The sequence below is a fragment of the Manihot esculenta genome, chromosome 10 (genome assembly GCF_001659605.2).
Source record: "Manihot esculenta cultivar AM560-2 chromosome 10, M.esculenta_v8, whole genome shotgun sequence".
Classification (NCBI taxonomy): Eukaryota; Viridiplantae; Streptophyta; class Magnoliopsida; order Malpighiales; family Euphorbiaceae; genus Manihot; species Manihot esculenta.
The window spans coordinates 8888528-8910536 of NC_035170.2; the positions used below are offsets into that span (position 1 = coordinate 8888528).

General features: G+C 34.8%; 1 protein-coding gene across 6 annotated transcripts in view; it reads left to right on the forward strand.

The window, feature by feature from the left end:
* The window catches only part of LOC110623974, a 58442-nt gene that overhangs the window by 30714 nt on the left and 5719 nt on the right, over nucleotides 1-22009 (forward strand). For 4 of the 6 annotated variants that reach the window (XM_043960550.1, XM_043960552.1, XM_043960553.1 and 1 more), the window contains exons 15-22: nucleotides 1061-1490; nucleotides 1576-1740; nucleotides 1827-1925; nucleotides 2120-2227; nucleotides 15756-15887; nucleotides 16299-16436; nucleotides 17566-17799; nucleotides 19570-20113. In XM_043960550.1, coding sequence (XP_043816485.1) covers nucleotides 1061-1490; nucleotides 1576-1740; nucleotides 1827-1925; nucleotides 2120-2227; nucleotides 15756-15887; nucleotides 16299-16436; nucleotides 17566-17799; nucleotides 19570-19932 — 1669 coding nt within the window. In that variant the 3' untranslated portion in view covers nucleotides 19933-20113. Of the gene's footprint in view, nucleotides 1-1060; nucleotides 1491-1575; nucleotides 1741-1826; nucleotides 1926-2119; nucleotides 2228-15755; nucleotides 15888-16298; nucleotides 16437-17565; nucleotides 17800-19569; nucleotides 20114-21596; nucleotides 21921-22009 lie in introns of those variants that run through there. The other 2 variants (XR_006352228.1, XR_006352227.1) reach the window with 2 other exon arrangements.

Here is a 22009-nt window from a genome sequence, read left to right on the forward strand (position 1 = left end):
TAATATTTATAGTATAATATATAAAAATTTATTAATTGAGCACAAAAATATTTAATTATAGAGAACTTCAACATTTGAGATTATAATAATAAAAAATCTAATGGTAAACAGGAAAAATTAGAAGAATTTATAATTTAGTTTTTATAATATAAAAAAATTTATTAATTAATTATTTAAATTTAAAAATTATATTAAAAATCTCTTAAATTTTAAAAAAATTATTAATTAATATTATTTATTAAATATTATACCATTTAAACTTATTAATTCAATATTTAGTTTTATAAAAATATCTATTAATTAATTCATTTATATTTTGAGTCTAATATTTAATAACTAATAGAAAAAAATTATTATTTAGTCGGTTAATTTTTTATTTTTAAAAAATTATTAAAATATTTTTAATATTTTAAAAAAATTATTAATTAATTTATCTATTAATTTTAATTCTCAAATATTTTATTATTTAATTTTTATATTTTAAAATAAAATTTATTAATTAATTTTTTAGATTTAATAAAAGTCTATTATATAAAAATTATTAATTAATTTTTTAGATTTAATAAAAGTCTATTAATTACTTTTGGGATTTTAATTTTTTTATAATATTTAAAGATTAAAATTAATAAAAAAATTAATTAAGAAATTTTTCAAAATATTAAAAATTTTTTAATATATATTTTTAAATTTAAAAATTAACTAATAAATTTTTTTATAATATAAAAATTAAATAATAATTTTTTTAATTAAAATTAATAAATAAATTTAAAAATGTTTTAAAATTAAAAACTAATTAATAAATTTACCCACTAAAGTGAAGTTTCCAAAATAGAAATAAGAATGGAAATGAAAGCAGAGAAACCGGCATAAGACGAGGCGTCACTCGCAAATCACTGACAAGTGATCACTAATCACAATGACAGTGACCAACGCCAAATTCGGCTTCACAGGGATGAGTTGGTTGTGAAAGAAGAAAAGGAAAATAGAATGTTATACAAATTTCTTCACCAACATCTGATTTCATATTGATGATGAGATGATATGTTCAATGTTTATATAGAGTTGAATCAACGATGGCAGTGTCAGCCTTCAAATCTTCCACTAGAAGGCCAACAAATTCAGCATCTGCATCCGCCTCCTCCTCCAAAGAAGAAACCAAATCCAACTCTCCAAACAAACCACCGTCTCGAAGATCAAGAAGTGTAAGCGCTGTCTCAAGATCCCACCAAGAAACCTCGTCAACATCATCGGATTTCTTGTTTAAAAGAGACAATCCACTCTATTGGACCACTGTCTCCCCTCCCGACAATGATAATCCAAAGTCTTCGGATGCTGATATCAAGAGAGGAAGATCGGTGTCCAGAGATGTTGCTAAGAATGTCTCCGGGAGCCCGAAAGATGTCCATAGGAGTCTCTCCAGGGTGGACACTGGGCGCCGCCGGTCTTTGTCCCGGGGTCCCCTGGCCAGGACCCATCCCTTGAATTCTGAGGTTAAATCCGATATCCTCTTTCTATTCTTTGCACAAACATATTCGTCAAGTTCATATAATTCTATTCTGATAAATCTGGTTCCAGAGTGATGCTGAAAGAGGTGGTAGCTTGTTGAACAAGCGCACAAATAGAATTGCTAATGGCTCAAATGTTGGGAAGAAGGTTAATTTAGTCAGAGGTAGTAGTTCTGATACGCTTGAACAGATTGAAAACTTACAGGCGCCAGCACGAGGTTCTGCCACAAATTTGGTATGGTAGGAGGATAGTGAATTAGTTAGCTATGTGAAATGGAACTGTTTGATTAATTTTGCTTTTACAACTTTGTTCTCTTTTAGTCGTCTTCACCAACTTTGAGCGGGGATGATGGAGTTTTGGGAAGCTCATTCTCTGAAGCTGAAGAGAGAACTAGTAAGGCAATTTATGAGCAAATGAAGGTGAGCTACATGGAATGTTGTGTTTGCTTGGTTTAAATATATTGCATCAGAAGCTTAAGCTTATTTAGGTTAGTAAGCTAGTTTCTTACTGTTTAGTGACTAGGATTGAATGCTAATTTCCCCTTTGGGACATTTGTTAAATGTCATTGGCTGGAATGTTGTGTGATGATTTAGCTTTGTTATTCATTATGCAGTCATTTCAAGGAGATGAGTTGGGAGATGATGCCTCTAATCATATATATGAAACAGTTAGATCTGAAGTGAGACGTGCTATTGCTGACATTCAAAATGATCTTGAAAGTGTAAGTTTGATTTATCTGGATCTTTCACTAATACCTCTGTTTCCTTAGCTTTGGGCAATTTATTTTGGGAGATTCTTATGTGATGTTCGTGTTATAATTATCTGCTGCCTGATATAGGATTCAGATTAAGCAACAATTTTCATGCAATATGCCACCCTTCACCATAAAACAGCTCTATCTTTGTTCTAAGATGCGTCTTTTTTTTTTTTTTATATTGCTCACTGATTATCAATATCTGATGGCCTTTTTTATAAGTTTTCTGGCTAAACATACGCCGACTGCAGGTGTATGTTGTGGGTATTAGTGATAGTATATTCTTGGTTCTATGATACACATATGTGCATGTGATGTAGCTTCTATTCACTCTTGAACAGGACATATCCTCCTTATTAGATGATTTTAACATATAGCTGATGTCTCATAAAAACACTTGCATAAAGAATGGCCTAAATGGGCTTTACATCTTAAAGCTTACCAATAATGACTGATAAACATATTTAACATCATGCTCTTGAGATTGGTGATAATTTCACACTTAGTCATCAGTGACTTCTTGAAAAAGAATTGCAAAATCATGTTAACGAGGGTTAGTGTGCCATAACATGGTAACAAAGGTTAGTTAGTCATGGCAGTCTTTTGATTGACTTTATAGAAAATGTCCAACAGCAGCGCAATTAACTAAGTCTTCATCCCAAATTGTAATGATACAAATGCCTGAACTCCTAACCCACCAAGAAGAGAAGTATTCTCACCTTTCAAAGGCAACTTTGGTATTAGAAACATTTTGATAAGTTATCTTTTGGAGTCAAACAGTGACCGACAGCAAATTGGACATTCTTTTAACAAAATGACCAATTTGTTGTAGTTAATTAAAACTGAAGGGCCCAATAATAACCAAACTTATAATAGGGAATAATATGTTTTTGCTAAATCTTAGGACTTGACTGTGAATTTCCTAAATTAAAATGGATAAACTAAAAATTATATTGTCATTAATAATGGAAGAAAAAAGGATGTGGGCGTGGAACATAGGGCCCATATTTTTTTTTTCCCTGGAATAGGGCATATATTTCTAAATTGAAAAAAGAGAATCACATGTTTGCTAAAGCATGTATACTCCTTTGCACTTAGTGCCCAAGAAAATGTTAAATGGGTTAATATGTTAATGAAATTAATACATCTAGTGGAACCTGTTTGTAAACAGATTACACAGGTAATGTCATGTGGGTTTACTTGGGTCATGTCATTTGATTTGTTTAATGAAAAAGACATGTCAGTATTGATCATTTGTGACACAATTAATGATCGTGTTGTGTTCAGGCTGGGTGTAATCATGTTTGGGTCAAAATGAGACGGGCTTGTTTATATTACACAGCGCAGCACCCATTGCTAGACAATAGAGAACATGACATTAAATGTATATAGGTGAAGATTAATGTTAACCATCTGATTTTCTTGCCATTGCAGATTCATTTTCTAGGCAGAACCTAACGTCAACTTTTGATTCTCCATTGACATGTAGACCTAAATCTATGCTTGAATACCAATACCTGCACTTAACCCCTCAATATCAAGAACAAAGTGTGTTTTGTTGGTCACTTAAATATCAACTTAATGAAATTGAAGAATGGCTGAGCAGGGGCTGTTTGTGGTGGAAACAAGAGGGAACAAGATTATCCTCGGTTTTCTTATTTATCAAAGTTAAAAGTACAATAATGTTTATGCACCTAGAAGACCTAACTTAGAAGGGGAAAAATAAAAGTAATAAGGGATTACAACAAATTAGGAACTAAGCAAAGCGAGCAACTAAGAATTTGCATTGTTGATAAAGGCCTAGAATGGGAATCTGATGTCGCTGGTGATGAATGCATATTATGTAGATTCTGCCAATGAAGGTCTAGCAGAAAGAACTGGGTCATTTGGAATTGAGGTAGATTTATTGGTGGTGAAGGCTGGTTGTATTTATTGCTTATCGATTTATTGGTGGTGAAGGCTGGTTGTATTTATTGCTTATCAGCCATGAAGGTTGAAACTTGAAAAGCAAAAAACTTTGATAACTATTTTACTCTCTTACAATGATGCCTATGTAAACATAGGAACTGAGTTCTGGCACCATCCATATTATAATACCGTACTAATCAAAGTTATAGGTACAACAAGAATTTATGCACCAAGAAAGACCTAAATAAAAAGGGAAAAATACTACTATTCAGGGATTACAACAGACTAGGAACTAAATCAAGGATTATCTAGCTAAGGGATTATACAACAAATGGTTCATAAGTCAATGCTTTCTTCCAATAACAAAAATAAATAGGAAAGATTTTAGAGATTCTAACAAGGAGTTTAGCTATTTGTGGTAGATATTTGCTAATGCACTTGATACAAATTCTCTCTTGTACCATTAGTAGCTTCATCTCCATTGGAGCTAGCCATAGTTTCATGCCCCTCATTTATGTGCTTCTTCTCTATGAAATTACCACTTAGGTATTACAATGCATTAGGAACTAAATCAAGGATTATCCGGCTATGGGATTATACGACAAATGAATTCATAAGTCAATGCCTCTTCAATTAAGGAATAAAAATAAATAGGAAAAATTTTAGAGATTTTAACAAAGAGGTTAGCTATTTACTGGATGTTATTGCTATAAGTTGGGAGTCTATTAGTGTTAGTGTTGTTTTAGAAGTCTATTTTAGAATTCATATTTATATTGATTATAAAAACTCTCATAGCTTGTATTTAAATTCTATTCATTGTGAATAAAAACCTACAATTTTCTAATCAATTAATATGATGTTAGAGCCAATTCTCGTAAAATTAAATTGAGAAACGCAGTGAGTTTCTCTTTCACAAACTTATCCCAAACTCTAGGTCACCCACATAGAGTGATTGTTTAGCTTCACTACCCATCCCAGAAGGAGTGCTAGCTATTCCCAGAGTCCGGTCATCGTAGGAGCTGCGCGTGGACCTCATGCGCCCTTTCTGTCCAGACATTGTTGGCCAACACACTGACGCGTGAGCCACTTTCCGGCAACCTTCTTCACTCTGTTCTCTTCTTTCATGGTTGACTTGTCGAGGGGAGTCCATTCTAGTATGCTGCCGTCATGTTTTGTAAGTCTTTGAAGGTGAACTTGCTTATTTTTTACTATTGCAGTTTCTGGGTATTTGAATAGGCTGGTCTAGTGCGTGTGGGTTCATTTGATCAATCTTGGGTCTTTGTTTGTGGTACTTGTGCATTATGGCGGAGAATAAACTTGTCGTGATGGATGTAATTCTTGTAATGATCAAAATTATGGAACAAAAACTCAATGGGACTAATTTCTTGGATTGGACCAAAGCCATCCATGTGTATTTGCGGAGTATTGACAAGGATAATATTACTCTTTGATCCACTCAAAGATGATGCAAAACAAACTTGGTTGCAGGAAGATGCTCGATTGTTTGTACAAATACAGAATTCCATTGAAAGTGAGGTAATCAGTTTAATTAGTCATTGCGAGTTTGTTAAAGAAGTAATGCATTATCTTCGGTTTTTATACTCTGCTAGAGGAAATGTTTCTCGTGTTTATGATGTATGCAGGGCCTTTTATCATTCAGAAAAACTAGAGAGGCCCTCTTAGTTCCCTTTAGTCTGGATTTAGTCCAGATGTTAAGATTCAACAGTCAAAACGAGTACAAATGGCTGTCATGAGCTTTCTTGTTGGCTTACCTTTAGAATTTGATATTGCTAGAACCTAAATTCTGACTTTGAGATACTTTCTCTCAATGAGGCTTTTGCTAGAGTTCTTTGCACTGAAATGATGCAATTTGTGTCCCCTCAAGCTAGTAATGCACTTGTGAGCCATGTCAATGACAATAGTCATCAACGGAATAAAGGTGGTACCAAGGATGGGGCACAAGGCAATTGCGACAGTGAAATGGAGGGTCGCAATCAAGAATCAAGTGGAATTGTGTGCTACTACTGCCATGAGCTAGGACATACCAAATGCACATGTAGACAAACTTCAACACAAAAAATTAGCATGCTCAGTCAGCCCATGGCCTCATGTTGCATTTTCTAATACAATAGATGCCTCACCCTCTTAAAGGATTCTTTAGTTTTGTTAGATGAATTTGCTTAATTTTCCCCGCAACAAGCATCCTTATAGTCCAATACCTCTCCCATAATCCTTATAGTCCAATACCTCTCCTGTAATTGCCATTGCTTAGTCAGGTAAATGCAACACATATCTTGTTCCCTCTTCAAAATGAGTTGTTGATTCTGGTGCTACATATCATATGACAGGCAATTCAAATCTCTTTTCTACTTTTGAGTCTCATACTACACCATCTAAAGTCACTTTGGCAAATGGCTCCACTTCTCTTATTCTTGGTTCTAGAACTATTGATCTGACCTCGTCAATTTCCTTGTCTTCTATATTAAGTCTACCATAATTTTCTTTCAATCTCATTTCTATTAGTAAACTCAAATTAACCTTGAATTGTTGTGTCTCTTTCTTCTTGGTTATTGCTTGGTTTAGGATCTTATGATGAAGCAGATTATTTTGGGGTTTCTGCATACTTGACACAAGGATGTAGAGATCCATCGCTTGTTTTAGTGTTTTAATTCCTTTTGAAGTGCATTTTAGGCTGGGACATCCTTCATTATCCTCTCTAAAGAAATTATATTCTCAATTTCATAAATATTTCATCTTTAAATTGTGAGTCGTATCAGTTTGCTAAATATCATCGTCTTGGGTTAGTTCATTCAGTTATTTAGGGTCCTTGTCCTATTGTGTCCAATACTGATTTTGGGTATTTTGTTACTTTTATTGATGATCATTTTGATTTAACTTGGTTATATTTAATGAAAAGTCGTTCTGAGCTATGTTCCATCTCTTTTGCCTTCTGTACCAAAATAAAAATACAATTTAATATTTGTGTGCGCATTCTCTGCAGTGATGATGCTAAAGAATGCTTTTCAACCCCTTCTAATTTTATGTGGCCCAACATGGTATGCTTCATCATTCCTTTTGTGTTGACACACTTTCTTAGAATGGGGTAGCAGAAAGGAAAAAATAAGCACCTTCTTGAGGTTGCATGTTTCTAATGAGAGTTCTCAAATAGTTTTAGGCTGATGTTGTATCACTGCCTTTTTTTTTTTTATCAACCAAATGCCTTCTTATGTTCTTAATGGTGATATTCCTTATACTATTCTTTTTCCATCTGAGGCATTATTCCCTCTTGAACTTCGGATTTTTGGTAGTACCTGTTTTGTTCGTGATATTCGTCCTCAAATTACCGAATAAGAAAGTCTCTCAAGTGTATCCCTTGAATACTCACGTTTGCAAAAGGGTTATAGGTGCTATTCTCCTTATTTTAATTGCTACCTTGTCTCTATTGATGTCAATTTCTTAGAAAATACACCCTTCTTTCCCGTGTCTTCTACTTCTAAGAGTCAAGGAGAGGATGATGATATACTTGTTTATATTGTAACCCTTACTGTGAGTTCTATAGATGCTCCTACAGTTGTTCCAGCACCACCTCGACCACCTATAATCCATGTTTACTCACGATGTCTAGAGACTTGATCCAGAATCCCATGATTCCAGTTTTCTACCCTCCTTTTTGCTGTCAGATTGAGTGTCCAGTACTCCAAATCCTAGTCTTGCCTTGTATCTTTTGTTTTCTTTGATCACTTATTTTCTTCTTCTAGTTTCTTTGTTACCTCTTTAGATTCTATTTCTCTTTCTAAAACGGTTCATGAACCTTTTTCTCATTCTGGTTGGCGTGCTGCTATGGAAGAGGAAATGATAGCCTTGGATGATGATAATGGTACTTGGACTTTAGTGAATTTACATGTAGGAAAGTCGGCTATTGGATATAAATGGGTATTTGCAATAAAAGTAAATCTGGATGGTTTGTGACTCGTCTCAAAGCTCGTCTTGTGGCTAAAGGGTATGCCCATACTTATATTTTTCATTACTTTGGCACCTTCTCTCTAGTAACAAAGATGACATTTGTCCTACTCTTTTTTTCAATGGCTTCAACTTATGATTGCCCTCTAAACTAGGTTGATATTAAAAATGTTTTTTTACATAGTTATTTTTATGAGGAAGTCTATATGGAGCAACCACCTGGATTTGTTGCTTAGGAAGAGTATGGAAAGGTGTCATCTACGCAAATCTTTATATGGTCTGAAGTAGAGTCCTCGAGCTTGGTTTGGCAGATTCAATGAGGTAGTTCAAGAGTTTGGGTTGCAAAAAAGCAAGTATGATTACTTAGTATTATATAAATAATATGATTATCTTATTGGTTGTGTATGTTAATGATATTGTCATCATAGGGAGTGACATTGCCGGCATTTCGTCACTAAAATCCTTTCTTCATGCCCAATTTTAGACGAAGGATTTGGGACCATTGAAGTAATTTTTTTTTTTTTTTGGTGTTGAAGTGCCAAGATGCAAGAAAGGTATGCTCTTATCTCAAAGAAAATATGTTCTTAGCTTGTTGGCTGTAATAGAAAAAATCGGGTGTCAAACCATGTAGTACACCTATGAGTCCTAATTCACAACTCACAATCACAAATGATGATAGTGAATTGTTTAAAGACCCTGCGAAGTATAGGAGACTCATTGGAAAATTAAATTATCATATAGTGACTCATCCTGACAATACATACTTTGTTAGTATTGTAAGTCCGTTCATGTTTTCTTCGACAGTCAATCATTGGGCAGTTTTAGACTAGAACTTATGCTATTTGAAGGGTGCTCCAAGACGAAGCTTGTTGTACTCAAATCATGAGCACTCTAATATTGAGTGCTTTTCAGATACAGATTGGGCAAGTTCAAAGGCAGATAGAAAATCTATGAAGTAAGAAATAAAATGTGGTCTTTCAGTCCAGTGCAGAATTAGACTATAGGACCATTGCACAATCAGTATGTGAGATGGTTTGGATATGCCAATTATTAAAAGAAGTCAGTTTCAAGTTTCCGATCAATTAACACTGGTATTTGCTAATACACTTGACAAAAAATTCTCTGTGGTATCATTTGTAGCTTCATCATTGTTGGAGCAAGCCATAGTTTCATGTTTCTCATTTATGTGCTTCACATAAAAGAAAGGGTGAGAATAAGGGAAGAGTGAGAAAATGGTCTGTGGTAAAAATTATATTAAAACAATAAAAAAAGAATAATGTGGAATCCATTATTTTGTGTTGAATCTTGTTGGGCCTAGTGTTGTTAAGGCATATCGCTTAGATGAGGTGCGCTTGGAGTGAGAGAGGTGAGCGCCTAATGCAGAATGGCAAGAGGTGTCATAGCTGTTTTTTTCTTTCTTCAATAGCAAAAAACATAGAACCAATTCAAGTTCAACAGAAGCAGAGAAAAGGAAGAGGAAAAGGAAGGATCTGTGTATCAGATTTGGGGAAGAAGAAATGGAGGATGCACTAGAGGAGTTTATGAGGATTAGGCAGGAAGGGACTATTGAGGAGTACATGGATGGGTTTGAGGACGTGAGGATCAAATTGGAGAGGGTTATGCCATCTCTAGGAGAGCCCTATTCATTATCTGTATTCATAGGAGGGCTGAGGGATGAAGTCAGACCACTAGTAAGAATGCGTAAACCAACTACACTAGCTCAAGCATTTTAAACTGCAAGATTGCAAGAACAGTTCCTCACCAGTAGTAAAACGAGCAACCCTTATTCAAAAACCTATAATCCCACTTACAAGGCAAACAATCCTTTGAATGCAAACTCCTACAGAAGTAACCCTTCCATCCATAACACTTACTCATATGGCCCTAAGCCACCTTTATCAGACCACAAAATTGCCCACAATCTATTAATCACTCCAAAGTTTTAGCCCACTGCTATTCAATCCTCAGTTTGCCAAACTACTTCCAAAACTACCGTTACTTCATCTAATTCTATCCCTAACAGTTCCACCACTACACAATCTAATATAAGATACCCCAGACCTTGTTTCAAGTGTGGTGACAAGTTCTTTCCTGGATATCAGTGTAGACAAAAGACTTTGTTGTCTATGCAAGATACCAGTTTGGAGGAGGAAGTAGAAGGCGAAGAGGTATGGCATGAAGTTAAGGAGGAAGTACCTGAATTTTCCCAAGAAGCCAATCTGTCCATCAATGCATTGGAAGACAGTCAGGGAAGTGAGACAATAAGAGTGCTGGGTCAGTTCTAGAATAGACAGCTTGTGATCCTAGTAGATAGTGGCAGCACCCATAGTTTTTTGGATGCTAAGGTAGCAAAGGAATTGAAGGTTCCTATTGTTTCAGTTCCAACCACTTCTGTTAAAGTTGCTGATGGAAGGAAGGTTTTCAGTACCGAAAAGGCATTAGAATTTACTTAGAAAATTCATTGTTGGCCCTCCAATTTGACCTCCGGTTGCTGCCATTAGGAGGCTTTGACATGGTATTGGGAGTAGATTGGATGAAAGCTCATAATTCAATCTTGTTTGATTTTGATCAATGCAGTATCAAACTGGAAACGAGTGGTGTTACGTGGAATTGGGGATTATGCATCACAATTACAGTTGTTGTAATGCAAGAATGCCAGGAAATTGACCCATAAGAGAGGCAGTGATTTCAATTCTCCCCTATTCTCGGTTCAAGTTTCTGAGTGTCCACAAACTTTCCTGGGTTGCGAAGCTTTGTTACAGAAACAACCAACCTGAGGACTTATAACACTTCATAAATATAGCAGTGTGTTTGTAGACCCACAGTCCTTGCCAGCTTTTAGATCTCATAACCACTCCATTCCTCTATTGCTCCAATCCAACCTGTTAATGTTTGACCCTATAGGTATCCATATTTCCAAAAGGCTGAAATTGAGAAGTTAGTAGAGGAAATGCTGCAAAACGAAGTCATATTCCGCCTAGTTGAAGTCCTTATGCCTCTCCTATGCTTTTGGTCAAAAAGAAGGATGGTTCTTGGAGATTTTGCATTGACTATAGGAGATTAAATGACATCAGGGTGAAAGACAAATTCCCCATCCCAGTAATTGATGATTTACTTGATGAGCTCCATAGTGCAACCATTTTTTAAAGTTGGCTATCATCAAATTAGGATGAGCCCACTTGATGTTTATAAAACAACATTCAAAACTCACGTGGGTCATTACGGGTTCATAGTTATGACTTTTGGCTTGACCAATGCACCTGCCACTTTCCAAGCACTTATGAACTATATTTTCAAGCCTTATCTCAGGAGGTTTGTACTGGTTTTATTTAATGACATTATGGTCTATAGCTTTTCTTGGGAAGAACACCTGCAACATCTTGAAGCTGTGTTCCAAGTCTTGCAACAACAATAACTCTTTGCCAAGCTCTCCAAATGCTCTTTTGGCAAGACTAAGATTGATTATTTGGGACATATAATATTTGGGAAGGGAGTATCTACTGATCTAGGGAAGGTGACAGTTATGCTTAATTGGCCTGTTCCACAATCAGTTAAGGAGCTTAGGAGCTTTTTGGAGTTAACAGGTTGTTACAGAAAATTTGTTCAGAATTATGGACTTATTAGTAAGCCTCTCACTGATTTGTTAAAGAAAGATTCCTTTCATTGGAATGCAGTGACTCAAGAAGCATTTCAGACACTGAGACAAGCCATGACTAAAGCCCCTGTGTTAGCCTTGCCGGACTTTAGTAAACCCTTTGTAATTGAATCTGATGCAAGTGGAATGGGAATGGGAGTTGTACTGCAACAAGGAGGACACCCTATAGCCTATATTTCTAAAGCCTTTAGCTCAAGCACCAGCAGTTTGTCAGTTTATGGAAGAGAATTATTGGCTATTACTTTTGCTGTGTCTAAATGAAGACACTACTTGGAGCAAGGGCTTTTTTTCATTAAGACTGATCATGAGAGTATTAAATACTTGTTGGAATAGAAGTTGCATACCAGCTTGCAATTAAAAGGGGTTTCCAAGTTATTGGGGCTGCAATAAAAAATTCTATATAGGAAAGGGAGTGAAAATAGTTGCGGATGCTTTAATCAGATGAAGCCACATTGAGGAGGGACAATTTATGGTTTTAGAGTATTCTATTCAGCCTTTATGGATGAAACACATCATCACTAGTTATGAGGATGATCAGTTTGCCACTGACGTTATTACTCAGCTTTCTGTTGATTCACAAGCTTGCCCAAGGTATCACCTTAAAAATGGGCTCTTATACCATAATGATCAGCTGTTTGTTGGCTCCAAAGGCTCTTTTAAGAGACCAGCTGCTCAGCTTGTATCACAGTTTCTGTTTGGTGGGCCATTCTGGAGTGTATGCATCTTATATTAGGCTCAAAAGGCATTTTTTCTGGCCGGGAATGTTAAAAAGTATGATAGAGTGGGTTAAAAGATGTGATACTTGTGCAAGATGTAAGGTAGAACACTGTGCTTCCCCTGGGTTACTCTAGCCTTTACCTATACGATTACAAGCTTGTCAACTGATTACTGTGGAATTTATAGAACAACTTCCCACATCAAAAGATGAAGATACTATTCTGGTAGTGATATGCAAATTCAGTAAGTATGCTCACTTCATTGCCTTAAAGCATCCCTTCTCTACTTCCGTAATTGCTCTAAGTATTTCTGGACAATGTGTTCAAACTTTATGGGCTGCCAACTTCTATCATAACCGATAGAGACAAGATTTTTACAAGTTCGAAAGCTGAGAACTACTTTGGCCTATAGTTCTGCTTATCATCCACAATTGCATGGGCAAACTGAGAGGTTGAATCAAAGTCTGGAAGGATACTTACGGTGTCTCAGTTATCAACAACCTCACTTTTGAGCGAAATGGCTTCCTTTAGCGGAATGGTGGCATAAAGCCAGCCATCATTCTGCCTTGAAAATGTCTCCCTATGAAGCCCTTTATGGTTATAAACCAACCTCCCTTCCTCTCCTACAACTACACAATGTGTCTGTGGAAGGTATTTCTGCATTTTTGCAATCAAGGCAACACATGTCTCAACTTATCAGAGACAATTTGTTGAAGGCATAGAACAGAGTGAAGCAATATGCCAATAGCAAGAGGTCTGACCGAGAATTTCAAGTAGGGGATTGGGTTTATTTGAAGTTAGAGCGCCATATAGACAGACCTCCTTGGCGGTTCGAAAGGCATTAAAGTTGGCAGCTAAGTACTATGGGCCTTATCAAGTGTTGGAAAGGATTGGAAAAGTAGCTTATAAGCTTCTTTTACCTTCGACAGCCACTATGCACCCTGTATTTCATGTTTCTCTTTTTAAGAAGAAAAGATGGGATGCCTATTATTCATGAGTTACCAACTTTTCAAGGTGATGAAGTTGTTATAAAGTCAGAGAAGGTGCTTAAGACAAGAGTCATTACTAAGGATGAACAACAAGTTGTTCAGGGGCTCATTCAATGGTCTTCCCTTACAGAAGAAGAAGCTACTTGGGAGGATCAATTTTTTATCTTGGCCCAATTTTCTCACTTTGCGGCTTCTTGGGGACAAGAAGGCCCTCATGGGGGGTATTGTCAAGGAAGAAGAGAGGAATTGTTAAGAACATAGTGGAGGGAAAAATGTGAATTGAGTTTGGAGGGAAATAGGCCTTGGTGGCTTAGCTGTTGAGTGGTTGTTACAAGTTTGTTACAGCTACAGCTGTATAAATACCAGCCGGAGACATTCCTTCGGCACTTGAATAATGAAATCAATAATTCCTTCCTCTACAATTCTAAATCTCTTTCTCATTTAATCCTTTTTTTTTCTCTCTCCCATCTCCTATTCTCTTTTCTCACCCAATCTAATTCTTACTCATCTTCTTCAATTCTCTGAGTTTCTCTGTTAAGTGTTACACTTTTCCTCACTTTTTTTCTTGCTATTAGTAATGTATAATTAAAAATATTGGTATTAGTAACATAGGTGTTAAATTTGGGTCAGGCCTAACTCACCCCAAAAGCTAGTTCAAGGGGGAGGAGTGCCTATAACCCATATAAGGGGCACATTACCCCTTTCCACAACCGATGTGGGATTCAACACACCCCCTCACGCCCATAATTTTTTACTGGTGCGTGGCACATTTATGGGCCGCCCAACATCGGATGGGGAGGCTCTGATACCATATTAAATTTGGGCCAGGCCTAACTCTCCCCAAAAGCTAGCTCAAGAGGGAGGATTGCCTATGACTCATATAAGGGGCACATTACCCCTTTCCACAACCGATGTGGGATTCAATAATAGAAATGGAAGATTAATATTGGTGTTACTAGTATATGATAAATAATGTTTATTTATTTGTAAAAAGGTGAGAAATTTAGACTATAAATTAATTATTAATTATTATTTTAATTATTTAGAAATGTATTATGTTATTTTAATAATAATAATAAAAAAATAACTTTAAATTTTAAATAAATATGCATATTTTATTTAAAAATTTATCATATACATTAATTAGTTATTTATATTAATTTTATATTTTTAATTTTGTATAAGGAAATCATGCTAAATAAAATAAAAAATAAAAACTTAAGTATTTTAATTATTTAAAATTATATTATATTACTTTAATGATACTAATAATAATATATTTAATTTGTAAATAATATATATATCATATTAAATATTTATCATACATTAATTAGTTATTTATATTAAATTTATTTCAATTTTTATTAGTATATTAAGCTAGATAAATTATGTCACCCAAGTATTATTTAGGTTCCAAATAAGTTAAAAGTGTGATATTTTCTCTTGAAAAGGGGATATGTGTGTACCTACATACATACACTATGGTGCCTCCCTTCAAAAAGGCCCTTGCCTGGTCTCTCGCCTCTATTCTGAGGCCATAGAGTATCATTCGCCTTAGTGTTTCTAATTGCCTTAATAACAATGGCTGGAACCTGACATCAGGTTCGCTATTTTGATTGAAACTAATCTTTAGGGAGTTTGGGTACAAATTAAAGTTTTGGAATGATGCTATTACAAGGACCCAAATTCAGCACGGATCTATGATCCCCAATGTAAGAGCTAGCTTTTAGGATATCAGATAATTTCTAGTGCAGAAATAGTTTCATTTGCAAAAATGGTTGACACTTTAGATTAAGAGGCAAGGGAAGGGGCACATCATGTTAAATATTCCTTAGGGAGGGGGCACGTCATATTAGTATTCCTTAGTGATTGGGTGACAATACTAAAACATTTGAATTTTTACCATGTGAATTTTTTGTTAGTTCATGAGAGCTTGTTGATATGACCTGATATCCAAAACAATTTACATGACCTCATGACAGCTCTGTGGTTTGATTTGGTACTTGGTAGTTTGAGAATTGATGCAGAGATTTAATCATGTGAGTAGTAACTGGATAGTGGATACTCTTCTTTTAATTTTTTTTAGGCTCTTCTAAAATTTGGTCTAGCTTGTCTATTCTTAGGTTTGCAATGCTTTGTTGGTGTTAGTCATTTGCATTATTTGCTAGCAGCTATTCAATAATCTCTGTATATTTTACTTCTGGTATGAATCATATCATATTTCATGCTATACCATAATCTACTCAGAACTAGCTTCTTTATCTCAGGCTGTCCGAAGGAGTAATGCAACTACTATTGCCATCACCAATGTAACTGACGTTCCTCCTGACTTGGTCAACCCAAGTGCAGTTGAATTAGTTTTAGACATCAGAAGAGAATATGCCAATAAGCTTGAGCAGGTACTTTTCCTTCCAGAAGCTTTAGCTGAGCTTATGATTGAAAACAAATTGGGCTAAACTGCTAATTGATAAAACATTACCTGCCATTTTACATTTTTCTTAGGTGGTTTTGGTTGTAAATTTTACCTGTAAGTGGAAGCCAAATTGTTAGTACTTATATTTATGGTTTAATCCAACTTAAGGTTATCTTTTATTTGACTGGTACGTGTTTGAATAAATATGAATAATTTTGCGAGTCGATTATTTTATATTCCTCATTTTGATAAACTACAATGCATCTGAATTTAAAACTTGTGTGGCATGTCCTGCCTGAGGTGTGTTATTCTCATCTCTCTCTCTCTCTCTCTCTCTTTCTTTCCTTCCCCTTCTTTTCATTTGGTTTAATTAGAGATGATATTTTTTACATTGTAGTCCCAAGAACGGGCTAGGAAACTTCGAGCTGACCTGGCTGTTGAGGAGCACCGTGGTTTAGAGCTGAGCAGAATCCTTAGAGAAGTACTTCCAGATCCCAAGATCTCACATACACAAAAAACTCGTTCAGGAAGAAAGGTATGTTCTTTTTGGACATGGTCAGTTGAATTATTTGATGCATGTTTGACCCTTAGCTGTGCAGTATACAATATCCTGTCATATTGGATTATGTCCTGTAAATAGGTAGACAAATATCAGCTAATGTGAGTTATGTTTTGGACGTATTCTGATGATTTTTCATTCTTTATCGGCTGGCTGGCTGGTTATAGTACTCAATCCTTGTTTTCATACCTTTAAATTGGCATCTGTTGGATGTTCATAGCATCTGAATTTTGAAATAATGAAGGAACTGTAGCTATGAATTCCAATGGTAGATCTTGAGAAGATGGGTAGGTTTAAACAAATTTTCTTTTTTTTCATATTATGAAGTTTCTTGCTTACTTGGACTTGCATTAGGTGAATCCATAAGTTAGAATATGATTCCTTTTAATGTCGGACCATATCCTGCATATTACTTTGAAATGTGTATCCAAGATTATCTTTATCCAATGTGAATGAGATGCAAAAATCTGTAACTCCTTAATTTAGCCATGTTTCAAATAGAAAATTCTTTTCTATAACACGGGATTTTCTTGCATAGACTTCTTTTTGCTTTTTCCAAAATGCTTGCTTTTTGTTGGTTTTTGATCTTTGATATGGAAGTAGGTTTAAAAGAAGCATGTTTGGTAAATAATATGTATTTTTTCTTTAGAACTTCTTGTGATATTAATCCAGTGGTGGCGGTGGGGTCACTTGGATTATTGCTTCTCATAAAAAGCTTTTTTTTCTTTGAAGTAGTGCTCTTGCTTTTCGTGCCTTCAGTAAATGCTCTTTTTTTCTTCCTCCTTTTGGAAAAGCAAAGGCAAAGAGTTGTTTTTAGCTGCAAATGAAACACAATCTTGGTGATGGTTGTGGTGGTGAATCCAATTGTCAAGATCCATATGTGGGTATGAAAATGCTACAAGAAATATTATTAAGTGGTTTCCAGGTCATGTTTTTAGCTATGTGTGCACACTGATCATATTGAAGACGCCCACATGTTTATGTTGTGTATTTCTTCTAAACTAGGGGTTGGGTTGGGGGGCGAGGATTTTGGCACAGTTGTCATTTTATTTATTTATTTTCCTTTATTTAATTCTTTTCTTTTGTTTCTTTGGTCTGATGACAGTCTAGCATTGAAAGAAGGAAGATGTCAAAACGATTAACCGAAGAAGCTATGGCTTATTTTGATGAATGTGTCTCACTTTCGACTTTTGATAGTTCTGATTTTTCTTCACAAGAGGACCCACCAATCAGCTTGGTTGGCATTAGGACTCCTGTTGGTTATCGTACATCCATTTCTCAAGCCAATACTACTATCGCAGCCAACCACTGCCCTGACAGTTGCCCTGATGATAAACAGGTTTATTAAGTTGTAGCATTTTATCTTTTATTTAATTTTTCTTTAAAGAAATATAGTTAGATTTGACATATCCATGCAACAAAAATAATATAGTTGATACCTCTTCAATAACTGGGTTGAGATAAGCTGCCTAAATGGAGCCTGAACCTTTTTAAGCCTTGGTTATGGTCCTCCTTGGAATTTGAGGCCTGATTTATTCACCAAGCTTTATCCAATTGAACAAATATGTAAAATGAATAAAATAAATCCTAAGTTTTAGGTGGGCCTTGATCAGTCCCAGGGCAAAAGCCATGCTCAATTAAGGTTTTTCTAATACCATAATGCACCTGGCCCCCTGACTTATTTAGGGTTTTATAGACTAGGAAAAAATAAACTCATTAATCCCCCTATAGTTAAAATCAGCATAGGCAAATTGGAGAAATATACAATTTCACATCATATTAATTCAGAATTGCAATTATGTCAAAATTAATAATAATTATGATTTGACAGGTCAAAAGCTTATAAACACACACTAAACATTCTTGATTCTTCACTGCAAATTCAATCTCAAACCTTCAAAGCAATTAACATAAATGACAACAATAGTGATGAAGAAACTGAACAAACGGAAATCAGAAGTCCACATTCCACATTCTTAACAAGTTTCAATTTAGTCAACCATAAAAACTTTATTATCCAAAAGCTATTGTTGTTTTGTCGGGTACAATATTTTTAATGCTTTACAAGAAATGACAATGGTCTCCAACCAGAATACCTGATCTAGCCATGCTGAACTCAAACCAGATACCTGGTTTTCTCCTGATCTATGCTTTCTTACCAGAAACAAGTCCTCATTAATTACTACAGCTATATCTTATTTTCTCTCTACTTGCACTTTTCTCTCTCCCCAAACACTAAGTCACTCTCAGCTAGAGACACATACTCAATTTTTAGATTTTACCAATGCTAGCAGGCATGTCAGATGCACAATGGGCATTCATCTGAAAGTTAAGGGGGTGGGGGCGGGGAGAGAAGGATCAGTTTGCAAATAATAGTAATTCTAAAGGATTAACTTTGCAAAATATAAGGGCATATTTGTAAATCAGTTTGTCAAAATATAGGGATAAATTTTGTTTATGGTAAATTTTTTTAAGGATTCTAAATAATTCACCATAATTTTTATTAATTATAATTTAAAATTTTAACTAATGTAAGACCCACATTTTTTAATTGTCAAAATTTGTGAAAATTTTAATTTAGTCATATCCACGTATTAACATTAGAAAATGAATATTTAAAGTGTCATGTTGGCTATTAAGTAACTTAAGTGCTAGTGGTGTGAAACCTCAACTTAAATTGCAACGGGAAATTTCTTATATCCTGAATGATGAAAGTGTGAAATAGGGTACCCTAGCTAAGTGTACTTTTATCAATAAAAAATTACAATGAATTATTTTATCATTTTTATGTTATCATCATCATCATCATCATCATCAAAACTTACTGCTCATAAGGAGTTTTTTTTATTATTTTTTTATTAATTTTTTTTTCTCCGTTTTTCTTCCTAAATTTAACCATACTTCTGAGTGAAACTTGTTCTTGCTTTATCATATTTTATTTTGTTATGTTCTATTTTATTTTTAATGAAGGTAAAGATGAAGTTCTTAGTACTTCAAAAAAACCAAAAAAAGATGTTCTTAAACTAGAAACTGAGCAATCAGGAAAATTACGGAGGAAGCAATCAGAATATTTGGTTTCTAAACGTGAAGGGTTGTTCATGTTCTACAGGAATGGAGGACATGTACTAGCAGCAGTAGGGAGTGCATTCCTGATGAAAACAATATAAATAGCTCAGAAGCACGATGGAGCCATAGGACTCAGTTTTCTTTTGCGCACAATCAAGGTGACAAGTTTGAATTTCGGAATGACATTGGGAAGTATGTCAAAAATTTTGAGAGAAACAATGGGAAAGTTAATATCAGTTCACAAATTTTACAATCAAATCGCAGTGATCTGGATGAGTATAATTTGAGGGCCTCATCAGAAAGCTTGTTATTTGACAGGGTGTTATTTAAGAATAAAATCGAGTCCGGTAGTATGCTATTATGTGGCGGAGGCATCACATGTCCCTTTGCCTCTTCCATAATGTAAATGAAAGCAGCTGGGACTTCACACGTTTGAGGACTAAGCATCCATATCAACAACAGTGATCTCATGTAATGCCATCAGGTTCATTTTCATTTGCCGCATGTTTTGTGCTATAATTCCACTCCTGAGTTCAACTTATACACCGCTTAATGATCATAAAATATGAAAATTTTGCATTTCTTAATACCATCTTCAACCTCTTGATTCTTATTACTGTTACAGTTGAAATTTGTGAGATTATAGCAGTTGATTGAGCTTTTTATTTTTGTTTTTGTTTTTGTTAACGTTAAGATCAACAAGTTTTAATTGCTTTCAGTGTTGAAAATAAAAAGGCCCTTGATCGAAGATGGTTAAATGTGTTCATGGGTTGTGAAGCTCATGGATTTTTGGAGGAATTCTAAAATTATATATGGTGAATACCAAATGGATCCTATCAGTTTTCAATAATCAAAATATATTACTGGACGAGGAGAAGTCGATTTTAAAAATTTATGCAACTCAAAACATTCAGCATACGCTCAATTTCATAATTGGGAATCAATATGCACTTACTATATTATTTGGATCTTTAGCTCATTTCTAAATTTGAAACTAAAGCAATATAAATTTTTAAACTAAATTTGGGGATTGTAGCGTAAAATCACAAATTCTCTTTTTGGGTGTTAGACTACCAAGCCTTAGTCTCGGTTAATGTTCCTTTGGAATGTTCAAGAGCAATAACTTGTAACGTCTCTTGAACTTTTAGAAGAATCATGTAAAAGATCAGGAAGGGTTCTTTGGTTTGGAGGAAAAACACTAAGCAAAACTGAGGGCCAAGGCTAACTTAGGGATTTTCAGATCACTAAAGTTATTAGCTAGGGTTAAGATCTCTAAAATTATATTTTAAATGGTTAGATAAAGCTCAGCTATTCTCTCTTCTCACAAATGCTCTCCCATAAAATATGCCAAGGCATATTTTCACAATCTCCTATAAAAATACTAGGTAGTAAAAAAAAAAAAAGTTTCTCCTCTTTCCATCAATTCCTTGTTTTTCTTGCTCTCTTTATTTTTTTAATAAATATTTCTATATAAATTATAGATTTAATTTGAGCGTGGAATGATTTTCACCAGGCATCACTATTGGACTCTATTTCTCTTTATTTTATAGATCTTTTAGTAAAAACATTCTTGAAAAAATCTTCATCACAAGTCGCATAAACATTTTACACTCTTACACTTTTTATTAAGTTATTCAAGTCAGTTTAGCTTTATAAGAAAATAAAGTTTTAGTATTTTTTTTTCTCTTTCAAGTTAAAAAATTAAATCTATATTATATTATTATCTTTAAGATAGATCTAACCCCTTAAATAAAAGTTACCTTTAAAGGAGAAAGGGAAGAGAAAGGAGAGGAGGGCCACGAGGAAGGAGATAAAAGTTTTTTTTTTTTTTTTTTCTGTTTCAATTGTTAAGTTTGGGGTTTTGCTTTTGGCTTCATTTTTCTTCTGTGTTGTTCCACTATCCCTAGCTATTGGGTGAAGATGATTATTCTTTTCTTTTCTATTTGGTTGTGGTTCCTCTGTTCCACTCGGTTTTTTCATTGAGAGTGGACACGATGGGGTTTCTTTCGTTTTTCTATTTCTTTTTATATATATATATATTTTTTTATAGAGATTATCTGGTTTTGCAAGGGTGCTTTTATGGAGTCTATGTTGATAAGGGATTTTAACTTTGGCTTCTGGATAGAAGATCTCTACATATGTGACGATGGCATCTCAGCAGGACCGCACTATTAATACGGTGATTTCCACTCCCATTGGCTTTCTTACGGCTAAACTCTATTGCGTCTCCTTCATTTCTGTAGATGTTCGCTTCAAATTTTTCATGGGCCTACTATTTGTTGCGATTTGTAGTGCTTGCATGTTTGTCTTCTTCCTTTCTTTTTATTTATATGTGTTTCGTGTTTAGCCGTTGTGATGGGCTCTACTTTGGTGTTATGGTACTCTATTTTTCTTCGGTGTTGGTGTGTCAGTATCCTCTTTGGTTTTGCTGTTTTCAGTGATTACATGTATGCTTATTAGCCGTTCTTTGAGTTTTGACTGTT